General features: G+C 46.7%; 1 protein-coding gene across 1 annotated transcript in view; it reads left to right on the forward strand.

The window, feature by feature from the left end:
• DDX10 (DEAD-box helicase 10) overlaps positions 1 to 25,476 on the forward strand; it is a 249,973-nt gene that overhangs the window by 30,121 nt on the left and 194,376 nt on the right. Inside the window, exon 9 of the mRNA XM_048495099.1 lies at positions 3,191 to 3,275. Coding sequence (XP_048351056.1) covers positions 3,191 to 3,275 — 85 coding nt within the window. The remainder of the gene's footprint in view (positions 1 to 3,190; positions 3,276 to 25,476) is intronic.

Genomic DNA, 25,476 nt, shown 5'->3' on the forward strand with positions numbered 1-25,476 from the left:
CCTGCCTTTAAATTTTTATTTCTTTTTAGTTCGATCCAAAGGACTGCAGTTACACGCTTGTGACAAACAGGGCTGTCTGGCCCCTGAGAGGTGAAACAGCCACTCAGGTATTTTGATGGCTGACCCTTTTGGAGTGCTGCTCCAGCATCCTGTCTCCTTCTACAGGGGGGCTGAGATCTGCCTGAGGGAGAAGGGGGAATTGTCTCAAGCAGAGGAGCAGACAGTTTCATGTGTAGCTCTGCCTTGCGGAGTGGTTGAACTCCCCCTCAGGAAGAGCATGTAGAGTTATGAGACTTGTCTCTGGTGAGGAGTAGACCTGGCAACTGCAATCTTTAAAGAGAATTCACAACGACTTGGTTGCCAGTCTGTTTCTGAGTTTAATTCAAGGGGCAGGTTATGAGCTTTAAAGCCCTTTGTGACCTGGAACCTATGAATTTGAAGGACTGTCTGCTTTCGTGTGTCCCTGTGCACCAATTGTGGTCATCAGGCAGCCATCTGTTGGCTATTCCACCACTTAGTAAGAACATAAGAAAGAGCCTGCTGGATCAGACCAGAGTCCATCTAGTCCAGCACTCTGCTACTCGCAGTGGCCCACCAGGTGCCTTTGGGAACTCACATGCAGGATATGAAAGCAATGGCCTTCTGCTGCTGCTGCTGCTGCTCCCGAGAGCACCTGGTCTCCTGAGGCATTTGCAATCTCAGATCAAGGAGGATCAAGATTGGTAGCCATAGATTGACTTCTCCTCCATAAATCTGTCCAAGCCCTTTTTAAAGCTATCCAGGTTAGTGGCCATCACCACCTCCTGTGGCAGCATATTCCAAACACCAATCACACGTGTGGCTCATCTGGCATCAACCAAAGCCCATTCCACAATGGCTGCTGCCATTATGGGCTCCCTGAATTGTTTAGGAGAGTACCTTCCTTGGAGGTACTCTCAGGGGGTTCAGGAGGTTCCTTCAGGGGGTTCTCTAAGGACTTCCTGTTTGCTAGAGCTTTGAAAGGGGTCTAAACGGCAGACATCTTCTAAGAGGGGCGAGATCTGGGGTTTGCTATTTTATTTTTGGCTTCAAGTAATAGTATTGTAAACTGCCTTGAGCCACAAGGAAAGGCAGGATGTAAATGTTTTCTTACATGAATGAGTATAAATAAATAAATCCTTGTCGTTTTATTAAACCATCTGCTTCAGTGAGCTCTGTCTTCTTCAGGGCAAAAACAAAACTCACCTCGCTGCAGTGAGTCAAAGCTTTTACACTTGCTACTCAAAGAACATCGTATAATCTCAAAACAACCAGGTGCCCCAAATTCATCAGAGAGGCAGTGTGGGTTCCCCTGGTTTCACGAAAGGGCGTGTCACGGACCTCCTTTCAGAATGTGTCTTTTCTTCCTCCCCTGTCAGGTGGTTCCTGGGTATTGTGAGGTCCTCAATCCTGCTCCAGGCTGAAGTCCACAAATACCAGAGTTTAAATGTTATTTCAACAAAGGCGGAGGGTAAACTGAAGACTTAAATACTCTTGCAAGGGGGTGAAGATGCAATCCCCACCCTTCTGGGAGCAGACTACTAGTTCTTAAAGAAGAAGTGTTTGGATTTATACCTCCCCCTTCTCTCCTGTAGGAGACTCGAAGGGTCTTTCAACCTCCTTTCCCTTCTATCCCCCCCCCCACCACAAATGCCCTGTGAGGTGTGTGAAGCTGAGAGAGCTCAGAAGAACTGTGACTAGCCCAAGGTCACCCAGCTGGCGTATGTGGAAGTGCATAGGCTAATCTAGATCCCCAGATAAGCCTCCACAGCTCAAGTGGCAGAGCAGGGAATTAAACCCGGTTTTCCAGATTAGAGTGCACCTGCTCTTAACCACTATGCTGCTGCTTCTCCTTAACCTCTACGCCACAGCTACAACCAGTGCTGCGCCTGGTTGTAGCAGCAAGTTGGGATGGTTGAATTCTTTTTTGAGGCCTGGAGATGTGGGGTGTTAGTTGGAGAGAGACCTCAAAAGCTGCAGTGGACTGTGGGTTGAAAGGGTTCAAGTTCCGAGCCAGAAGGTAGGACTCTGTCTCAAGGTTGAGAGGATGGCTGAGACTCCTGAGGCTCTACTTGTTCACCAGAAGTGGTTCTTTGAGGTGTCTCAGCCGCTTCCTTCTGTGTGGTGTTTTCACGTGTTCAGCTCCTTCCTCATAGGAGTCTTTGATCTCTTTGCTTGATGAGGAGTCTGTACTTTAGAAGTGTGTGCTTGGATGTACAACCCACTTTTCTCTCCCTTTAAGGAGTCTCAAAGCACCTTACAAACCTTTTCCCTTCCTCTCCCCATAACTGACACTCTGTGAGGTAGGTGGGACTGAGAGTTCTGAGAGAACTGTGACCATTCCAAGGTCACTCAGCAGGCTTCATGTGTAGGCTTCATGTGCCCCAGAGTAGAGTCCACTGCTCTTAATCACTATACTACACTAACTCACTAATCTATAACACCTTCAGGGACAGTTTGGGGTGAGACTTGGGATTCTTCACTGGGAAGGGGAAATTAGCAAAGTTTGTCCTCGTCCCTGTCCCTGTCTTGGAACCAACCTTCTGTTTTGAGAAATGTGTATCATGCGCTTTCTGTTATTAAAATAAGATTAAGCAGCTTATAGCTGCTCACTATAAAAATGATGATAGGGTTAAAGTCATAAAAATGAATCAATGAAAAGTAGCAAGTCAGAAGTTGTAAAAACTGATAACAACGCTCATAACAGAAGTTAATTCAGAGATGAAGAGAGCAATGGGTCAAACAGACAGCTAGAGGTATAAATAATGTACAAATAAAATTAAAAAATAGTGCTAAGTTGTATGTTTCAGTGAATGATGATTCTTAGTTCTAAAAAGGTTGAAATCACTGGTTTAAATAATGAAAGATTGCTAAAGAATTAAAGATTTAACACTGATAAAACACAAGTAGTCTGTCTATCCATGTCAGATATAAAATTACATTCTGTTTCACTATCATTACTTAGGAACTGAAGAAACCATTAATTTCAGTCCTGTCTGACAGAGATCTGAAATATGTGATTAATTTTGCCCAGTCTCTTTAAATTCAGTGTTTCAAAAATAGAGCTGAGGTGCAGAATTTGTAATGTGCTGTACTGCCAGATGAGGGAGGGGAGAGCTTTAATAACTTTAAATGTTTTTTTGATCTCAAGATCTTTTGCCTCTCTTCCCAGATTTCCCTGCGGTGAATTGGGTCATTCAATTTGACTGTCCAGAGGATGCAAATACATATATTCACAGAGTTGGAAGGACAGCCAGGTATGTTTTGTAATTTCCCAGGGTTCATTGTTCTGTTTATTTAGAAAAATTATTATGCTACCCTTGAAGAAATTCCCTCCACCAAGAATTCACTCCACTGTTTTAATCACTGGGACCTCTGTGTGTTCTCAGAAACCCAGTGGCAAACTAGAAGCTGGCAGAAAAAGAGGAGGGGGAGGACCTTTCTCTCCTGCAAGGATACTCAAAGGGGCTTGCAACTTCCTTTCCCTTCCCCGCTCACAACAAACCCTGTGAGGTGGGTGGGGCTGAGAGAGCTCAGAAGAACTGTGACTAGCCCAAGGTCACCTAGCTGGCATGGCACAAGCTAATCTGATACCCCAGATAAGGCTCCACATTTTAAGTGGCAGAGCGGGGAATCAAATCTGGTTTTCCAGATTAGAGTGCACCTGCTCTTAGCCACTACACCACACTGGCTCTCAGATAAAATGAAGGAGCACTCAGGGTCTTGGTTACGCTGATGATTCTGATTGGAGGAGGACTTGCTAGTAAGTCCCACCTAGAGCCATAAACCTGAGGAAACTGGAGTATTTGAACAAAAACTCTTCCTTTGGGATGGGAAGGTTATCCCAAGGATGGTGGGGTAAAGTCAGATTACTTAGACTAAGGAGATGTAGAAGAAACACTCACTCAGTTTCTAGCTGCTCAGATGGGCACAAGCCATGAAGGGCCAAGATTATACCTTGTCCACATGGCCAAGGATAACAGAGTAAAGACTAACTATGAGAACTTCATGGCATTTCATTAATTTGTAAGCCGTCCTGAGTTCCTGTAAGGTAGAAAGGTAGCTAATAAATGTTTTAAGTGAATAAGTGATCAAAATAATAATGAATTTCAAGCTTTTACGATTTTGAGTAAAGCTGTCCCATCTTAATTAACGTGTAGGATAAGTTCCGAGCGCAAGGAAAGGAAACTGCATTTTCCCACCTTTACCGTACTTTGTTCCCCTGATCAGCCTGAACGCTTGAACAGAACATGTGTATCTTTGTATTCATTTATCAAGCTTCTTTATATTTTGAATGCTCAAAGTCTGATCTCTAGAAAAGCACCACTTCTATTTGTCCATATTTATGTAGTTATACTCCACCTTTTCCCGGCGAGGCTGGGCTTATAAGAACAAACCAAAAGCAATGAATAAATGAGTAAAAGACAAGGTTAAAACCTTATAATTAAAAAACAGCGCCATAAACTATGCTCACACATCACCTATAATCTAAAAGAATGTTTATAACTGAAATAGGGAGAATCATCACTGATGTATCTGAGATGTGTTAAACAGAAGGGGCAATCTTACCATTCCTGGAGCATGACAGCTTGAAATTAGGAAGTTGCAATAGGTTGCATCAGCTCTTGCTTGTAGAAGTAGAGCTGCAAGTAGGCGGAGCCTCCAAATGGCAGGGCAGAAATAGAGTGACAGGTAGAAGAAGAGTTTGGATTTATACCCCACTTTTCTGTCCTGTAAGGAGACTCAAGGTGGCTAACAAGCTCTTTTTCCTTTCTGTCCCCACTACAGACACCTTGTGAGGTAGGTGGGGCTGAGAGAATTCTGAAGAACTGTGACTAGCCCAAGGTCACCCAGCAGGCTGCATGTGTAGGAGTGGGGAAACACATCTGGTTCGCCAGATAAGCCTCTACGACTCGGGTGGAGGAGTGGGGAATCAAACCCGGTTCTCCAGATTAGAATTCACATGCTCTTAACCACTACACCATGCTGGCCCTCAATATATGACTCCATTTAGCAAGAGATACTATTCAGGGTTGTTGGTGGCAGCAGGCGGTACCCAGTTTCTTTTGGCATCCTTGGGAGCAGGGGGAAGGGGTGTGGGCACCAGGCAGAAACTTGGGACAATTGTGGGTTTTTCTGACCTCCTGAGGATCAACAGGGAAGAATTTGCAAGTTTGTTACTTCACACAGCCTCTCCCTAGAACAGGGGTAGGGAACCTGCGGCTCTCCAGATGTTCAGGAACTACAATTCCCATCAGCCCCTACCAGCATGGCCAATTGGCCATGCTGACAGGGGCTGATGGGAATTGTAGTTCCTGAACATCTGGAGAGCCGCAGGTTCCCTACCCCTGCCCTAGAACTTGATTGTGGCAGCTGATGGAAGCATACTGGTTAACAGGCTGCAGAAAACTTCTCCAGATTTTATGAAGAGAGATTAAATTACACTTCTGTTTAAAAGTAGTTAAAGAAATCCATTCACTTTAGCCTTGATCTGCTCCTAATAAGCACCTTGATGTTATACATTTTATCTAAGGGTAAATATTAAATTTTGCTAAAGCTGTTATAACCCTTCAGGCAGATTTATGGTATTAGTTTGTGTTGCTTTTGCCTATTTTTCTTTGCTTTTTATGGGGAATGATTTTATTTTATTTTATTTTAGAAAATGCATATGCCTTATTTCTTGGTCAGAAAGCATCAAGGCATCTTAGTTTATTGGTTGTTCTAAGTTGGATTATGTGCTTCATTGTTTTGATGAAATTATCATTGGTTACCTCAGGCATTGCTATATGGCAACAACAAGATACAAATGCCTCAAGTAAATAAATGCAGAGACAAGATAAAAGCAGATAAAAGTGAACACAATGAAAGTTAATTAGCAAAGCAGCTCAAAATACTCATTAAAAAGTTTGTAAAATAGCAGCCAGTACAAAAACTTATAGCTAAAACAAGTCAGTTTAAAACTATAAAACTAGAGCTGTGTTGGTACTGACAGCGAAGAAGAGATTAAAGGGAAATAGTTTGGGATATAACAGCATCAAAATGCCTGCCAAAAATTCCTGACCGACTCCTGGTATGCTGAAAGTGAAGTAAACTCCTTACCATAAGTCCAGAAGCTGAACTTGTGTATTTTATCTCTCTGACCAAATGCTTTAAAACAGCAAGGTGATTTTAGCTCAAGCACAAGATTAAATGGGTGAAGGTGATACTTCAAGGTCTTTGATTCCTATCTCCAAATCTCAAAATATCACCTCCCTCTTGCTAATGTGGCTAAAATTTCCACTATCATAGACTTGTGCTTTTTGACTCAGAGTATGGACCAAAAAATGTACATGAATCCAAATATGGAAAGAAGCGATAATTCTATATACCTGAGACAATCTCCAAGCTTGCAGAAAAATCTTGAACGCTTGAAAAGCTGAATCAGGTGGAGGAGAGGTCTTAAAGGTCAACCCAAAATAGAGAGTGTGTGTGTGTCCTTGTGCATGTGGTAGTTGATAGTGCCATCAAGTTGCAGCTGACTTTCTATGGCCCTGTAGGGTTTTCAGGACATGAGATGTTCAGAATTGGTTTGCTGTTGCCACTTGTGCATATACTACATTTTTGAAAAAATACTATTGGGATCTTGCAAAGGCATGGTAGTGACGCAGGGAGAGAAAACTGCGCCAGGGGCATGACCTGCCCCCGCGCCCCCCCCATCCGGTCCCAATCTGCCCATGCCCTGCCCTGGGAGGGGGGTCTGGGGGGCGATTTTCTGCCCCCACGTGATGCCAATGGCGCATGCCCGGGGTGCGCCCCCCCACCCCATTGCAGCTTTGCCACTGGGGCATGGTCAGCTTTGCCACTGGGGCATGGTCAGGATCTCCATACAACCAGGCATTTTTGTTTTAAAGGAAGGGGTGGTGTTGGAGAGGGCGGGAAAGTGATGGTCACTTGAGAGTTGAGAGGGAAAAGCAGCTACAGTATTGAGGGATGGGGGGGGTGGGGTTGGAAGGAGAAAAGAGAAAGAGAAAACAGCAGTGGGAGGAATAAAGTAGCAATGGTGGAGGAGGGAAAGGAAGAATGGTGGATTGTGGGGTAGGGGAGTGAGCAAGAGAAACCAGGCAGTGGAATGGTATTTCCCTTCCCATGAGTTCTTGCAGGTCCTCTTGAATTCTGTATTAATGACAGGCTGACGTTTACTCAGTGGAGGTTTTAAAAGTTGTGTACAAATATGCTGCTCCTACAAGTAGTCTTCCGTTAATTTATGTGTAGCATCTATAATGTTGCATCGTCCATTTGCAGCTCCTTTATTGGGTCTGTAATACTTCTTTGCACATAAATATTCTGCTTGCAAAAAAAAAGGCTTTTATTTTGGTTCACCTTACTCTTGAGATTCGGGTGTGTGTATACATGCATCTTGCTATATCTGAGACACTTAATGGTTGCTCGGTAGGATACTAAGATCTTCCATTTATTAAGCTTCTCACGCTTATGACGTTGAGCAAAGTGGCAGCTGGAAGTCTCCAGAGACTTGGAAAACTGGGGTAGAGAACTAACATTTTGCATGTTTTAAGACATGATTAAAATGCGTCTAAGTGTGCCTGCGTGAGTTTCTGAGAAAATGGAAATTCAGTGAAACCTGAAATATTTACAGTACTCTCTTCTCCATCCATACCAAATATGAATTTGTTCTTGGGGCTGTAAAACCATCCATAAAATAAATCTGCTCTGATAATTTACATAAGAAATTCATGTTTGTAGAATAGGTTGGAGAACATGTTTATGTGGTACGATTAACTGTGGATTTCTTCTCCCATTTGTATCTTTTTAAAATTCATGCTAGGGGAAGCTTGAGAGGGCCGTGTGGCTGAACAGGAAAACCAGCCAAAACATAACAGCAGTTGTGTGGATCTTGTCTCATTTTAGTGGACCAGCACTAGATGAAGGGGAATTTTTTTTCCTGTCTCCCTTCCTCTTGCTGCAGGCTTTGGACCCCCAGAAAGGGAAAATCGGCAAAAATTATTCCCTTTTCAATGGGTAGAAATGCACTTTGTATGCCGAAAGTAAGGTTATGATTCTAGCAGTGGCGTAACGCTAAGGGGATAAGGGGGTTCACGATGCACCAGGTGCACGCCAGTGTGGGCGCGTTCCGGTGCATAGCGGGGGCCTGAGGCGCATCCATGCCCTGAGCGCAGTTCCCTCTAGCTCCAGCCCTGGATCCAAGCCAGTATGTACAATGTTTAATTTCTAAAATGAGGGATGGTAGCTGCACAAGGCTGCCTAGAAATCATGTTTTCTGACCGGATGCTCTGTCCCCCAAATTCAGGGTCTTTGGATTGTGGCAATGGTTACTGAGCATTGAAATACTATGTTCAGGTTTAGATTATTTTACCACGACTGGAGAGCCCTGGGCTCAATTTATTTCATATATTTCTGATGGCAGACCAAAGTGGCTTACAACATTTTGCTCTCCTGCATTTTATCTTCACTACAGACCCATGAAATACATTAAGCTGAGAGTGTGTGATTTGCCCAAAATCACCCCGAGAGCTTCTGTGAGAAAGTGGGAATTCGGACCCAGGCCACCCAGATCCTAGTCCAGTGATGGCAAACCTTCTAGAGACCGAGTGCCAGGGATGGAGCAAGGGAAAACTGTGCCCGGGGCAACCTGCGCTCCTGCCATGCCCCCACCTGCCCTGGAATGCCCCCAGAACGCCCTGAAACACCCCTACCACACTCCCGGAACGCCCCTGCCTTGGCCCCGCAGGGGCATGCGCCCAGTGCTTCTGCACCCCTTACCTCCTTGACACTATGCCACTCCCGAGTTTCCACAAAGAGGGCTCTGAGTGCCACCTCTGGCACGCGTGCCATAGGTTCGCCGCCACTGTCCTAGTCAAACATTAACCACTACACTTTGTTGGCCAAGAAGTAAGCCTTTCTTTCTCCTGTTCCTGTTTAAGTTTCTAGTACTGTGTTGGATGTGCATTGGGTCCTCATAATTACCATAGGTACAACTGACAAGGTTTAGCTTTGTAAACTGTTTGAAACCAGGATTTAAGTAGATATGTAATGTCTTTTGCCTATTTCATGCAAACTATATGAATGAGTAAGGGAACAATCTTAATCTGGTCTGCTTAGAAGTAAGACCCACTTTATTCAGTGGGGCACGCTCCAAGGAAACTGTTCTTAGGATCATTGTACATGACAGCCTTTAAAGAAAAATGCAGTATTTTGCAGTGTGATAAATAATGGGAAGCCGCATCCCTGCAGTATTTGTTCCCGATGGATAACTGAAATTTCCAGCCTTTTTAGATGACACAGCAGCCTTTCATTTAGAGCAGGATTTTTGTTACATCTGCCTGGGCATAGATTGGATTTCAGTGCTGTTACAGTCTTTCTCAAAATGATTTTCCATAATTCAAGGCTGGAATAGTCTCATTTAGCTCTTGCCTTATTGAATTTTGGTAGTATTTATAACCAAAACACGTGCTCTTTCAGCATTTGCTGTTGAGTCATTGCAGAGGATGTCTCCCTTATTGCATTGCCATAGTAATAAGCAATTTCTTCTTAAATATTTGCTGTTGAAATTGCTTTTGTTACAGACCTGCTTTGCCTTTATAGCCTGTCCTCCTCCTAAGGACTTCAAAGCGGCCTGCTTGGGGGTCTTGGGGAGCATAAGAACCGTCCTGTTGTCACAGATCTAGGTGTGTTGGTCATTCTATAGCTGCAGCCAATCAGGTGCCTCCAAGAAGTTCATAAAGAACTTCACAATGCCATCTTCTGTTGGCATCCCAACCACTACTGTTACATTGGCCATGCATGAGGTCTCGGCTGCATCTAGTTCTGCTGAACTAGCATGGAAATGAAACTGTACCAGAATCTCAGAAACTGTTATTTGGATTTATACTATGATCCTATAAAAAAAAGAAGCATTTGGATTTATACCCACCCGCTTTCTCTCCTGTAGAAGACTCAAATCTCCTCCCCCCCCACAGCAAACTCCCTGTGAGATGGGTGGGGCTGAGAGAGCTCCGTAGAGCTGTGACTAGTCCAAGGTCACCCAGCTGGCATGTGTTGAAGTGCACAGGCTAATCTAATTCTCCAGATAAGTCTCCACAGCTCAAGTGGCAGAGTGGGGAATCAAACCCGGTTTTCCAGATTGGTGCATATGCTCTTAACCACTACGCCACTGCTGCTCCTGTTAAGCTTATTGGGTAACATATAAACAATATGTTACTGTGATAGTATATGTGGTAGCTTCAGTGTTGACATTAATATAAATATTGAACAGGAAGGGGCCAAAGGTCATTGAGTCCAACCCCTCGTGGTGTAACTGGTTTGTATAATTCCTCCCAGTGGAATAACCCCACAGTTCAGGACACCATGTGCCACAAATCACGTACCGCAGAAGATTATTAGACAGCTGAATATGTCAGAAATCACTCTCACAACCGAAGCTCTTTTAAAATGTATTTTTAAAATACACTTTTAGTGGTTTCTGGACATTTTAAACTGCTGAACTTGGTTTAAGTTGTTTTATGCCCTCTCTTGTGCTGATACTGTGGTTTTTATGGCTTGTTTTTATACTGTTAAAGATTATTTTATTGTACCATTGCACCTGTGTGCTGCCCCAAGCCCGTCTCAGCGAGGCATCAGAGACATTTTCCTAAATAAACACATCATACCTTTTCCGGTATGGTTGTTGACCCCTCCATTAATTTATTCTATAGGACTGGGTGTGCATAAAGATTTCCGCCTGTGCTGTTTTGTTTCCTGTCAGGTTTCACAGTATTGCTGATATCTGACCTTTAAGCAGATCTGTTACTTGCATAATTCATCAGCTTCCCATGAAACTCAAGCCTGGGGTCGCAGTCTTTCTGCATGTCTGGAGAAATATGTGTACTGTCTTTGCAACAGGGGTTTATATACAGGAATGTTGGGTGAAGCTTTTCATGGCATGGGCAAATGACACCACCTGGTTAATAACAGCCCGTTCAACCTCTGCTAAAGACCAGAGACAGGTAGTTGGCAACTCTCACTAGAACAGAGGTCTGCAACCTGCGGCTCTCCAGATGTTCATGGACTACAGATCCCATCAGCCCCTGCCAGCATGGCCAATTGGTTGCAGACCCCTGCACTAGAAGAAATGGTGACTCACTTCACCAGCAATGGTAGCTGTGTTGAGGCAACTATGTATTACATAGGTCCATTGGTGGAATCCAACAATTTTAGTAACAGGTTCCCATGGTGGTGGGATTCAAAACTGTGGCGTAACACCAATGGGGCTGGATGGGGCACAACGGGGGTGTGGCCAGGCATTCCTGGGCGGGGCATTCCTGGGCGGGGGTGTGGCAAGGACGCAGCCGCTCACCGGTCCTTGGGCAGGAAACAAATGCACGCAGGCACAGGCTGCCACTCACGCCGGTGCACCTCCTGCTAGACTACTTCAAGTTCTGCACGCTACTGCTGAGAGGAGGGGCGTAACTAAGGCAAAAATCACGTGGCAAAATCACCAATTAGTAACCCCCTCTCGGCACACACAAATAATTAGTAACCTACTCTCGGAAACCTGTGAGAACCTGCTGGATCCCACCTCTGCAGAGGTCTAAGTTGAGCTGCAACAGATAAAGTCATTCCATGCTACACTGATTTTATCAGATCTCAGAAGCTAAGTAGGGACTGCTGTGGTTAGCATTTGGATAGAAGACCATGAAGGAAGCCCATGATTTCTATGCAGAGGCAGACAATGGCAAACCAGGTGCAGCGAAAACCCTCAGGGGTCTCAATAAGTTGACTGCGATGCAACAGTACTGTCTGCCACCCAAAATCTGGCTTAGGAAAGGAGGAGACTTCAGGCCCATCTGCTCCAATTCTGTTAGACCAGAGTAGGGAGATAGTTGGGAGGAGCAGCATTTCCAACCAGAGCATTGCAGTGAAGGAAACATTGAAGCAGCTGATATTCTGCATTCTCCTTGCCTGATATAGGCACATGAGGTGTTTCATGCGTTAAATTTGGCAATGGCAGTAGAGAAGCAGTTGTTCAGATCCTGTTTATGGGAAGAAATATTTACTTAGTTACCTATTTATGTCCTTCCTTTGTTTTCAATGGAGACCCAAAGCAATGAATGGTATCGTTCTCTCTTTTGTTTTATCCTCACTGTTGACAAGTAGGCTAGGCCGAGAGTGAGGGTAACTCTAATTTTTCATTATACAGCAGGTTGCTTAAAATCCCCTCCGGTGCAGTCTGAAATATGTATAATATATTTCCGGTCGCAGATCTCACATCTTCAAGAAAAGTGCTTGTGATTTCCCATGGCCTGGTGTCTGTGACTTTTAGAATCATAAGGAAAAGATAAGAAACCCGCTGTGATAACGCTATTGTATTATTTGACTCTTCCTCAGTGGTCCCCAACTTGGTTGATCCTGTGAGCATTCAGGGATTTTGGAAATTGAGAGTGTGTTCCATCACTGAAGGGCTATCTGAGGCTAAATCAAAATGGTAGCGGGTTCTGTGCCACGCATCCTCCTTCGGTAGAGGCAGCTGATTCCAACAAAGTGATACCTGCGACAACCCAGCTGATTTCTCCTGGGCTCATCTGAGTTACCTACTGTTCTGGAGGAGAAGTCGATCTATGGCTACCAATCTTGATCCTCCTTGATCTGAGATTGCAAATGCCTTAGCAGACCAGGTGCTTGGTGGCAAAAGCAGCAGAAAGCCATTGCTTTCACATCCTGCATGTGAGCTCCCAAAGGCACCTGGTGGGTAGCAGAGTGCTGGACTAGATGGACTCTGGTCTGATCCAGCAGGCTCTTTCTTATGTTCTTATGTTCTGCTGAAGTAGAAGAAAGTCAGAATTGACTCTTTGAGAAAGCAAGTGGGCGCCAACTATTGGTGGGCAACGTGGAGTTTTTGGGCACCAGACTGGGAATCATTGTTCTACTCCGATTCCCCAATAACAGAAGAATAATCAAACTTACTGTACATCATATTCTAGATCAGACACGAATAATATGTACGTCTTATAACTTCTTAGGATTATTTCAAGGCCTGCTATGCTGGTTGAAATGGACAAAGTCATGAGGAGGTGGTAATATCTGGCCTTGTGTGTCCATAAATATGACCACCTTTTTATTTGATTATTTATCTGAATAAATAGTGGAACTCACACTGTGTGTGCACTCACACAAATTGCTGTCATTTTTGTGTAGCCACAACCAAACTGACGTGTGGAATATGGTGCAAGTGAAAATCTGGAAACATAAGACATAAGAATCCTATGTCTACTCTGTTTATTGCCTTTGGATTTCTCCCTCCAGTGGCCTATTGCCTTTGGATTTCTCCCTCCAGTGGCCTGTTAAGATCATAGATGCAGCACCCTGGCCAGCAACTAGTTGCAATGGAAGGCCAGTTTAAGGAAGCAATGGAAGGCGGGCTACTGGGATTCTAACTCTGCTGGTAGACTGCTAGCAAGTTCTATGCCCTTGTAAATGCCACCTTTATAAGTGCCCCCTTTCCTCTGAGTTGGCATCTGAAGGCTAGATTTGGCTGTTAGGCTGCTACTTCTGAACTCAAGTGTAACTCTAAAATTACATCAAAACTGTCAGTCCGTTAGGTCATGATCCTTATTTGCACCCAACGACTGTTAAAATAATTGTGACTAGGCTTGATTTCACCCTTGCCCATATTTTTTTTTTGCTTAGGCTGAATTTTCATTAAAAGAATTAACCTGAAGTTAAAGAATTTTCTAAACACTTTTGAAACAATCCAAATTATGTTGGTACCGTAGAATGCTGTGAGTTATACCTTTTGTTATTGGGGGTTTTTTTGGTCTTTCTAACAACTCTACTTGCTCTTGTTATGAGGTTGCAACTCTTGAATACATCAGAGATCAGAAAGTGAAGAAGCGGTGTACATTTTTCTTTAAAACTTCATAAAAACTAAACTGACAGTTTAGTAGTCATTAAGGAAGTTAGAGATAATTGAAAAGTTTCATGGGGCATGTAAGTTCATAACTTGTAGAATGAAAGCTAAATTAAATGCCTTACTTAATCAGAAGACTGTGTGCCCACAGTAATTAGAATTTGGTAGAGAGGTTGCTATTTAAGTCTGAAATTATGAGAGTTATGTGCCAAATTAACTAAAAAAATTCTGTGCATTTTTAGAATGGAAAGATTTGGTGTCTTATCACATCACGTCAGAACATTATGCCCTAGTTGTTCATGTTTACTGAGGACAGTCCATGAAACCTGTCGTAGCAGATCACCTATTTTGTCTTTGGAGAAGGCTTTTAAAAATATAATGAGTATCCGCATATACACGTTAGGCTGCGCTGGCTTCTATTTTTCTTCCTTCCCCTGCAACAATTAACTGTCCAGCTACTAAATTATGTTGATGCTTGAGTGCAAGTGTAGTCATTTGAGGTTAGGTAGTGTATTAAAGGTTCTTATTTTCAATGTATTGTCGAAGGCTTTCACAGCTGGAATCACTAGTATGTTGCGGGTTTTCCAAATTGCATGGCTGTGTTTGCAGTAATATTTTCTCCTGGTGTTTCGCCTGCATCTGTGACTGGCATCTTCAGAGGATGAAGGATTTTTATTTTCCTTTTAAATACATTTTCAGGGCTACTCCTAGAGAGGTTAGACATTGCAGCATAAATGAATAAAAGCATATAGCAGAGTGGCTTTCTGCAGTGTGGAGTAGTGGCATAGTAGTGATAGCTTGGTATGAGAAAAAGGCTACTGTAAGCATTATTGATTTATTTTTAAATCTTGATTCTTATCCTAAGAATGGGATAGGGAATAAAAATCGAATCCCAAATTGAATAGGACATGCTTCTTGGCCAGGGGATTCTTAGCTGAGAGTGATTTCAGTCATGGTGAAGGAAGTACCGGGCTACTTCCTATCCTCCCTAAAGCAGCAAATAAAATCAAAATTTTATTACAGTTCTAAACCAGCATAAGACAAATGAAATAAAGGATAGTACACAAAGGATAAAACATATTGAAACAGAAAGCACAAGTACTAGATGGGGTAAAAACTTAAACAACGATAGGTAGAAGAAGACACTAAAATTGTTAAATTAAAGGTTATAGCTGCAGTGGCATATCTGTTGATGCTTGAGTGCAAGTGTAGTCATTTGAGGTTAGGTATGTCCCCAGGCGCAATGGCTGGGAAGGGGCGTAAAATCTGTGCTGTGCTGACCTGGCTTGAAAGCAGGCCTGTCAGAGCCACCCTCCAGCTTCCCTGCAGGCTGCCTCCTGCCCTCCCCAGGCCCTCGAGTGTGTGTGGGGGAGGGCGCCTGGGGCAGCTGTTCTCCCCGGGCATCATTTCCTCCCTGATACACCTCTGTACAGCTATCAGGGGATTTTCAGTTGGAGGTATTCAGTCATGGTGGAGAAAGTATCTGGCTACTTCTTACCCTTCCCATGGCAGCATTAATGACACTTGAAAGCTGGCAGATGGGTCTGTAAGTTGGACCTGTGTCTGAGCACATAGGAGGATAAAACTGGTACTAGCCAGATCTGCTTAGCACAGGGGTCGGCAAACTTTACCACCCAAAGTGCCATTTGGACCTGTTTTCCACGGCCCTGAAGATCTACCAAGCCGGATATGGAGCCGCCTCCGGTTTGGCCCCTCCACTCACCTTTCCTTCCAGCGCTGGGAGGCGGAGGCGCCGGGCAGGGAAACCCCCTCTGCCTGACGGAACAGAGGGGGGATGGCTGCTGCAGCCTGTCCAGTGCTGCTGCCTCTTGTGGCGCCGGGCAGGGAAACCCTGTCTGCTCGACCGAACCGGCAGCCGCCTGCTCTGTGGGGCAGAGGAGGAATGGTGGCTGCGGGGATGGCAGAGGGGGGATGGCAGCTGCTCTGGAGGGACATGTCCATGCTATCCTCCAACCTCCAGGGGTCGGAGGACAGCGTGGGCATGTCCCTCCAGAGCAGCGCTGGAAGGAGAGGTGAGTGGAGGGGACATGAAAAGCGGTGCCCTCATGCATGGAGCCGCCTCCGGTCCAGCCCCTCCACTCACCTTTCCTTCCAGTGCTGCTCTGGAGGGTTGGAGGGACACACCCACGCTACCCTCTGACTTCCAGGCCACGTAGAGCTGCAGTTTAAGGCTGAAACAGCTGCATGCGGCTCCGGAGCCACAGGTTGCAGACCCCTGGCCTAGCATGATGTAACACCAAAGATATTAGAGCAGGGTCTGGGGGTTCCAGGATCAACTCATTACACTGCCTTGGAAATGACAGCAGTCAGACCACATTCTCTGTCAGCCTCACTTGCCTTAAACAGGAGTTACTGTGAGGATAAAATGAAGGATGATGTAAATTGCTCTGCTTCTTAGAAGGGTCAGAAAAAATATACAGTGGGACCTCGGTAATCGCCGGCAATCCGTCCGGTGGTGCTTGGCGAACTCCGAAACCGCCGTAAACCGAGGCTACACCATTTGTGCATGTGCGTGGCAAATTTATACAAAAAGTGTAAATTTTCGCAAACGGTATAGGTAAACACAGAGGCGCCCCCGCGACAACCGAGGAAGAAAAACAGCCGGACGCAAACAATGAACTCCGAAACCGGTGTAAACCAAAGGTGGTGATTACTGAGGTTCCACTGTACAAGGGTAGGAAAATGTAACACTGTTTATTTATTCAGCACTTTCGATTATGGGGGAAGTCTGGAGTCATTAGAAAGTTATATCAAGCGCAGTGGGTATAATTTGGTCTTATGGAATTTTAGAGGTAGAGAAAGCCGAATTTTGAAAACATGCAGGGAAGGGCTCTGCTGGTTTCTTATAAATATTTGTGCTTCACCCCCGTCCCAGTGACCTTTTTTTTTTTGTAGATTTCAACATACAAGTCAGCTCTAACATACTGCTGACCTTTATTCATAGAGGATGGTAGACAGGGAATATCTTTGCGTCTGTGAAGCTGCCTTGTGCTGTCAGACCGCTGTTTATATTGACAGGCAAAAACTCTCCAGGGTTTCAGGCACAGAAAGGTCTTTTGCATCCTGAGAGCCTTTTAACCGGAGATGCCAGCCCAGGCATGCTTTTAAAAATAATATTTTATATAGTATAATGAAGTACAATGCCACTAGAGGACAGCAGTAGTTACCGTTCATTTTTGAAAGGCCACACTCATGTATTTTTAGCTGACTGAAGGATGCAGCACGTTTCATTTTGGGGTGCACTTTTAAAATGCTTTCATTCGTAGACTGGGGAACGCCAAGTGGATGCTGTGTTTTATGATAAGTTGCATCTAGTGCTATTTTGTACAATGTTGTTAGCTGCCTTAAGAACCTGAGAAGAGCCAGCGTAGCGTTGTGGTTAAGAGCAAGTCTTCTCTTAATCTGGAGAACCAGGTTTGATTCCCCGCTCTGCCATTTGAACTGTGGAGGCTTATCTGGGGAACTAGATTAACCTGTGCACTCCAACGCACACCAACTGAGTGACCTGGGATAAGTCGCAGTTCTTTGGAGCTCTCTCAGCCCCACCCACCTCACAGGGTCTTTGTTGTCGGGAGGAGGGAGGGAGGGAAATGGGATTGTAAGTTCCTTTGAGTCTCCTTGCAGGAGAGAAAGGGGTGGGTGGGATATAAATACAAACTCTTCTTTTTCTTCTTTTGGATCAGACCAATAGTTCGTCTAGGCCAGCTTCCTGCCTTATACAGTGGCCAACCAGTGTGTTGAGGGCTCAGTGGGTACTTGGTTTTTAAGGGTATGCAGATCAGGGTTTAGCTGTGGCTCCCTGGCAGGTCTGGGTTTATTACTGCTGTGTGTTGAAACGGAGGCTGCCGTTGCTGGAAGCTGGCCTGCCGTAGAAATCATTAGTGAAGAATTCTTAGCGTCGGAGAAAAGGGCCATCAGAGGAAAGGGCGAGGGGGGGGGCGCTGATCTTTGCAGCCAGCTTGAAGGCCTGCATCTCATAACCAGAAGCTGTAACGATGGGATCTCTTTAACGTGTGTATTATTTATTTATGAAGGTATTTATAGCTCACTTTTCCCTGCTATAATTAATTAAGTGCTTTCAAATTGCAACTGACTTATAATGACCTCTCGAGGGGTTTTCAAGGCAAGAGGCAATCAGAGGTGGTTTGCGATTTGCCTTCTCTGTAGGGCAACCCTGGTGGCCTCCTGTCCAAATACTATGGCTGACCCCACTTAGCTGCTGAGCTCTGACAAGCTTGGGCTACTCTGCACTGTTCAGGCTGCTTTTCTACCCGTGGGGTAGATCCAAAGCAGCTTGCAATGCCGTCTCCATGCCGTCATTTTATCCTTTCAACGATTGCCCTGTGAGGTAGATGAGGCTGAGACAGTGACTGACGCAAGGTCCCCCAGTGAGCTTCCATGGCAGAGAAGAGATTCAAACCTGGGTCTCCTAGCCCAGGGGTCTGCAACCTGTGGCTCACCAGATGTTCATGGACTACAATGCCCATCAGCCCCTGCCAGCATGGCTAATTGTCCATGCTGGCACAGGCTGCTGGGAATTGTAGTCCATGAACATCTGGAGAGCCACAGGTTGCAGACCCCTGTCCCAGCCTGACACTGTAACTACTGCACCACACTAGCTTCTACAGGGTTTTTAAGGTTATTCACACCAATGGGAGCTTTCCATTTCTTCTCTGTGCCTGTTACACAGGGTGCTTGGTGACGTCTTAGCATATTATTATTATTATTTATTTGACTTAATATACCACCCAATCCCCGAAGGGCTCTGGGCGGTGTACATCATAAAATCACATAAAAACATCATAAACATCCATAAATTACAATAAAACAGCAGTTATAATATATCAAGATGGCGTCCTATCTATAGGATCTTAGTCCCTTTTAGTTAAAGTGGGGGTAAGGGCCCCGGTGATATAAGGGGAACATACATGTCAAGAATGGATCCCGTTGGCATTGGGATTCCAACCTAGGGAGGGGGGGGGCAACTCAGTGAAGCTGGTTTCTCCCAAAAGCCCGGTGGAACAACTTTCGGTCTTGCAGGCCCTAAGTGGAAATCCCCAAGGTCCCGCGCAGAGTGGTCCCTGACAGTTGGAGGAAGAGTGTTCCACCAGGCAGGGGGGCCAGAGCCGTAAAGCGTCCCTGGGTCCCGAAAGTGGGAAGGCCAGCCGCGATCATTGAGGGGCCAGGGATCTCCAGTAAATTGGCCTCTGCCGAGCTGCCAGAGGCCGAGCTGGGACATATGGGGTAATGCACGGTCCCCGAGAAGGTAACTGAGGGTCCCAGGCCGCTGTATAGGCCTTTTAAAGGTCAAAAACCCACACCTTGGAAGACGCATTTGGAATTCAACTGGGGAGCCAGTGCAGGCAGACGCAAGCAGCACCCAGGGAGTTGTATGTGGTCCTCGGAAGGCGCCCCCTGTGGAGCAACCCGGGCCGCTGCCAAGGCTGGACCAGTTTCAGCTTTCCTCGGGATCAAACGCAAGGGAAGGCCCGCCAGTAGAAGCCGAAGGATTAAGCAATAGTCCAACCTGGAGGTGACCGTTGCATGGATCACAGTGGCCAGGTCTGTGTTGGAGAGGAAGGGAGCCAGCCAGTCGGGCCTGACGCCGAGATGGAAAAATCGCTTAGCACCCGGGTTATATGGGCCACCTGGGTCTCCATTGAAAGAGATCGGAATCGCAGGTGGGACCCCCCAGGCTGGCGGGACAGAGGGGGGGCTCTGGGCGCCAACGAGGCCCCCTCCCACACTGGCGCGGCTGGAAATCCCCAACCCCTCCCCCACGGCCAAGCCAAAGGGATCTCCGTCTTCGATGGATTAAGTTTTAACCTTGCCTGCTGTTGCAAAATCCAACCAGCCGCATGCGCCTCCAAACAATGCTGTAGAGCACGCGAGGGGCGGTGGACGGGCTCCCCCCTCCATCAGCAGAATGAGCTGAGTGTCATCAGCGTACATTGGTGACAGAGATCAACCCAAAGCTACTGCACCAACTTGGAGCAAGGGGTCGCGATATAGATGTTAAATAACAATGGGGACAAAGCAGTGCCCCCTGAGGCACACCCACCACATTGAAGTGGGCACCCTCCGGGAGGCTTGGTCCCCATTAACCACAATTCTTCTGCTGACTCCTCGCCCCCGAAGAAACGGAAGGCAATCCATTGAAGGACACTGCCCCGGGATCCCCGGAAGGCGGCCGAGGCGGTGTGTCAAAAGGTCATGATCGACCATATCAAACGCTGCGGTAAGATCCACATAATGCCAGCAGCGTCCCGGTCCGCTTCAGGTCTAGTTGCATACGTGAAGCGTGTCTGTGACAGCGACGAGAACCGCCTGGCCGATCCCATGCCCAGCACGGAAACCGGACTGGAAGGGATCAAAGGTCGAATGTGTCATCCAGGGAAGCCCCTGAAGCTGCTCCAACACCACTCTCCTTTCAATTACCTTCCCCAGAAACGCAAAGATTCGAGACTACAGCGGTAATGTGGCCAGGATCCCTAGGATCTAATGATGAGGTCTTTTCTAAGAGTGGAAGGACCACTGCCTCCTTCAACTCCACCCGGAAAGACTCCTTGCTCAAAGGGAGTCATTGGACGATTTTCAACAGGTGGAGGTGCGTGAAGCTCACTGGCGGCAGGTTTTAATAAATAGCCAGGAGGGGCTACTTGGATCCAGAGGACAGGTCGTAGGGTCTAACAGCAGCCAAGGCCCTGTCAACAGCGGCTTCGGAGAGCAGGGAAAACTGGGTCAAACAAGGACCAGAAGGCGGCAAGGGAGCCTCCAGTTCAATTTTATTGTGAGTCAAGGTGGCGGAAGGTCACCATGGCGGAGCGATCACGATTTTATCTGCAAAAGCTCATGAATGCCTCTACAGCTAATAGTCAATTGGGAAGTTTGCCAGAACTTATTCCGATAAGGAGGTCAAAGTTCGAATTATACCTGAAATAATTGTGCCGGGCGAGAGCTAAAGCAGATCACGAGAGAGGAGGAGAAGAATGTCCCTCTTATCGCCTCCTTCGTCGCCATATCCTTCATAGGCTTCTCATAAACGTCCTATAGGGATGTTCACAAGCCAGCTTAAATCACAATGCAGATTTCCTCCACACTCGCATCTAGCCGTCTTGAGTTACCCGCTTTCATATGGCGCCCAGCTCCTCGGGTGTACCATGGGGCCTGCCGTGACCGGGGACGCCAGAGGGACGGCTGGGAGCAACAACCTCGATGGCCTCGGAGAGTCGGAAATTCCAATCCTCCACCTGCTCATCGAAAGTGTGCCGGCAGGAGTTCAGGGTCCCGCAGAGCATTCAGGGAAACCAAGTGGATCCATAGAAGTCTCCTCGCGGGCGGGCATAAATCGGCCACGTCGCCTAGACTGGAGTAGCGGCATGTTCTATCCGGACCTTCAGGGCATAATGGTCGGACCATGGCACTCTGTCAACAGAGGATACGACTCAAGTTAACCTCTAGACCCGAAGACCAAATCCAGCGTGTGACCGGCCTCATGAGGTGGGGGCCAGATTTCAATAAGGAGAGGCTCCAGCTGATGCGCCATGGATGACACTAGGTCACGCAGCAGCCTTACATGAGAGGCGGTGTCGACTATTGGACGTTGAAGTCACTCCAGGACAATAAGCCTGGGAAACCTCAACGCCCAGTCCGCCACCACCTCCAGCAACCGGGCTTGAGGTAGGCTGTCCCCTGGTGCGCTTAGGGCGGCCGGTACACCAATAGGACAGCCAACCTCTCCAAGGCCAAATCCACTCCAGGCCGGCCACACTCCAGGCCGGGTGGGATCTCCGGGACTGGGACTGCCCTGAAAGGAATAGGAGTTCCGGACAAACATTGCCACACCGTACTTCCGGCCCCGCAGGTTCTCAAGACTGGTGAAGAACCGCATCACGAAACCTGGTGGCGTGTGGCTTCGCCCAAGCCCGGCGAGGGTCTCACCCTCACGCATTCCAGGTCTCGGTGACACAAGCCAGAGTCCCACTTGCAGTTCTTCGAGAAAATCGAGAACTGTGGTCTTCGTATTTATGGACCTGGCATTGGTAACACCAGGGACGCCGAAGCAGGGTATCCCTGAACTTTCAAGCCATCCCCTGGATTCCTGGGGATAGGTCGGAGGTCAGAAAGCGAGCGAAGCATATCGATATCACCAGATCCGGCTGTCATATTATCGATGGCCACCGCCTACGCTGTATTTACCCTCGGTCCATCAACACTGGGATCCCTAGCCCCAAACTAGGTGCCCCCATTTCTCGATAGTCCCCCCCCCCTCTAATCTCCTAACTTAGCCCAACTAAAATCTCCATAGCGGGTGGAGTAGGCTCCAGGGCACTACTAACTAACTAACTAACTAAACTAACTAACTGGCTAACTAAGTAACTAACTAAGTAACTAACTAACTAACTAACTAACTAACTAACTAACTTGCTTGCTTGCTTGCTTGGCAACTAACTTGTCCTACTACTATGGCAGATTTGGGGCGCAGTTACCCTACACTACACAAATATAACGGTCAGCTACTCACTTATATTAACAATAACCTGCTAACCAGCTAACGGTCAATGATCTCACAGCAATTGCTTGTTGTGTTGTAGGTAAAACAATTAGTTCGTCCAATGGGAGGGGAAGAAGGAGCACAGTATTTCAGGATGTTAAGGAGGGCCACTAATTCACAATCACAGCAATAACGGGTCTGTCCGGCTCTCTCCTGCCGTCTCAGGCCACGTGGCCCTCAGCTCAAGTTGCTTTATCTCCCAATCTGCCCACTTTCGTCCAGGAATGGAAAGGAAAGGGAAGTGGAGGGTCAGCTGCCACCAACCCCAGCGTCGAGCTCTGCAATGGTGTTTCAAAGCACTCCGTCTCCCTTTCCACGCTGCCCAGTCCATGGGTCCGGCTGGAGGTCCGCCGGACTCCACATTAAACCTCCACAGCTTCCACCTGGCCCCATTTCGTACTTGGAAGCAGGGGAGGGAGGTCTGCTCTCTCTCTCGACCTCAGGCCCCTGGATTCTTAGTTGGAGCTTGTGAGGGAAGTCAGCAGCTGGCCCAAGCCCCCCGTTTCTGTTGAATCCTCCGGGCCACCCTGTCTTCGGCTGCACCTGCTGGAGTGCTGGGGGGGGGGGGAGGGAGGAGGGAGGGGCCACTGCCACTGACCCCAGCCCCGTTTTCACTGGATTACTTTGGACTGCTCCGTCTCCACCTCGGCCCCGTGGGTCCTCGTTCACCCTCTGTATGAAGTAGAGGAGGATCACCGCCCACCGATCCCAACCCTGCTGGAACACCCGAGCATCCGTCTCCGCGCCGGGCAGCCAGTCTCCCGCCGCCAGGGAGCCTCGTCTCCCTCGTCAGCCCCAACCGGCGCGACTCAGCAAACACTTCCGCGGGGGGCCGGCGCGCTGGAGAGACCCAGGGGGAGCCGGCACAATGCGGCAGGAAAGGCCAGGGTCCAGGGGGAACCGGCGCGACGGGAAAATCCAAGGCTCCAGCCGACGGGCCGAGGAGACGGGCAACAAAGAGGCAAAAAGAAGTCAGGCTGCACATACCGACGCCTCGTCTCGTCCTCAGCTGTGAGTTCTCCTCCGTTCTCCTGCTCCGGTTTCGCTGTTATTTTATTTTCGTTGTGCTCCGGTTCGCTATTGTTTTTATTTTCGTTATCGCTATCCTCCCAAGTACAGCCAGGTGGGTAGAACAATCCCCTTTTGGGCTGTAAACTACAAGGGAGTAAGTTTTAAAAGCTTATGGGGACGGAGCTCTGCTGTCGAGCTCCGCCATGGACGCCATCTTTTTTTTTTTTTTATGGTGCTACTGTTCATCCATTTCCAGAAGGGTTGGCATTTGAACATGAGTACAGTTGTGCAGTTACAGATTTAAGGAAGGGCGGGAGCATCTTAAGATTCGGAGTGCTCTTGGTAGAACTTGGCCTTTTCTACACACCGCACTTGTCCCATTTCAAAGGCGTTTTCGATCTTGTGGTTTCCCACAAAGTTTGTCCTCACTCCCTTCCTCAGAATGTTGCTTCTTGGCCGCCATCTTGTTGTTGTCGGTTTTGCTTTTTTCCACGCATGCGCTGTATCGTCGATTTATAGCATGGCTCATTTGATGATCCAAAAATTGGGGGGGGGGGAAGAGAACACAAAAAATGATAAAAATTAGAGGAGGGGGTGAAGCAGTGAGGTGACAGGTGATAAAAATGGTGGACCAAGCATCAAAAGGAAGGTTGAGTACTTCACAAAGGATTTGGATAACAGGCAGGCTTTTTGGCAGGGAAAAAGTTTCAATATGACTGCACCGTGAAGGAAGCTAGTTCAGAAACATTTCAAAGAAAAACGTGCTAAAAACCATTTTTAGAAACAACCAAGAAAAAAAACCTGGAAACATTTCCAGAACCAAACAGGGAAAATATGCAAAATTCTGAATTCCCAATATTATGTTGCACAAAACAAAGAAATAAACACACGTTGTTGTTGGAGAGTTTCTGTGGTTTTACATTCTTTATAACGACTAGCTATGGCAGTGGTATCCATACTGACCCGCCTGCCACCACCACCTTATTTTAAAACAAACAGTGCAGGTTCATGCATTCCTAGTACATAAGTCTTTTACTCATTCCACATGTGTTAGTCCATGCTCTTGAGGCATGGGTTTCCTAGGGCCTGAAAAAAAAACAAGATTTGTGCAATACCCTTTATGTAAATGGCACATGCTTGCTTACAAGCAAAACTGGGCAGCTCACTTAAGGTCCCTGTGGGTAATACTTTCAGCTGCCTTAAGCATTCAAACTAATGATACAATGCTCAGTAGACCTATAATACATAGATTTCAGCGTTTGTCCACCCTTGGATTTAAATGCTCGAAGAGCTAATTATGTTAGTTTGACCAAGCATTTTAATGTTCATTAGGCAATTACCTCTAATAAAAAAGCCATTCATACTTGGCAGATACTTCTCTTTCTTAAAGTGCTGCCCTGTGTAGTGTTCTTAGAATCAGGAGTGTGTGTGTGTGTGTGTGGGAGGGAGGGAGGGAGGGAGGGAGGGAGGGAGGGAGGGAGGGATGTGTCGGGGGGAGTCACCTATATGAAACAAAAAATTATGGCTAATAGAATCTGATAAAAAGAGTGGTCTGGTTTGGGGCATTGTGCCTTAAAACGTTGCTGGAGATTCACCATCTGCTGTTTAATGGGCTGGATGATTGCTCAGTTGTATTTACTGATGTTTTGCATATTGCCAAAGTTTAGCCACAGCAACTTTGGGAGGATTTTGAACGGTGACAGCCTGAAGTAGATCTTTAGTACTGAAATTTGCATGGTTCCATTCTGTGTTTGGAGAACGCAAAGTAGTCGGAGCGGGGTGTGAGTGTGTGTGTCTATTGCATCAATTTCAGTAAGCAAGAGATGTCCCGGTCCCGCACCTACTCGGCCTGTGTGTCGTAACGGCTTGTGTCAGAGATGACTGAAGCGATTCCAGTTGCTATAGTTTTGTTTTCCAGAAGATCAGGAACCTCCTGACAGGATTGCCACCTTGCCACATTCAAGCATGTTTC

Source organism: Sphaerodactylus townsendi, linkage group LG04, assembly GCF_021028975.2.
Source record: "Sphaerodactylus townsendi isolate TG3544 linkage group LG04, MPM_Stown_v2.3, whole genome shotgun sequence".
In the NCBI taxonomy this organism is placed as follows: Eukaryota; Metazoa; Chordata; class Lepidosauria; order Squamata; family Sphaerodactylidae; genus Sphaerodactylus; species Sphaerodactylus townsendi.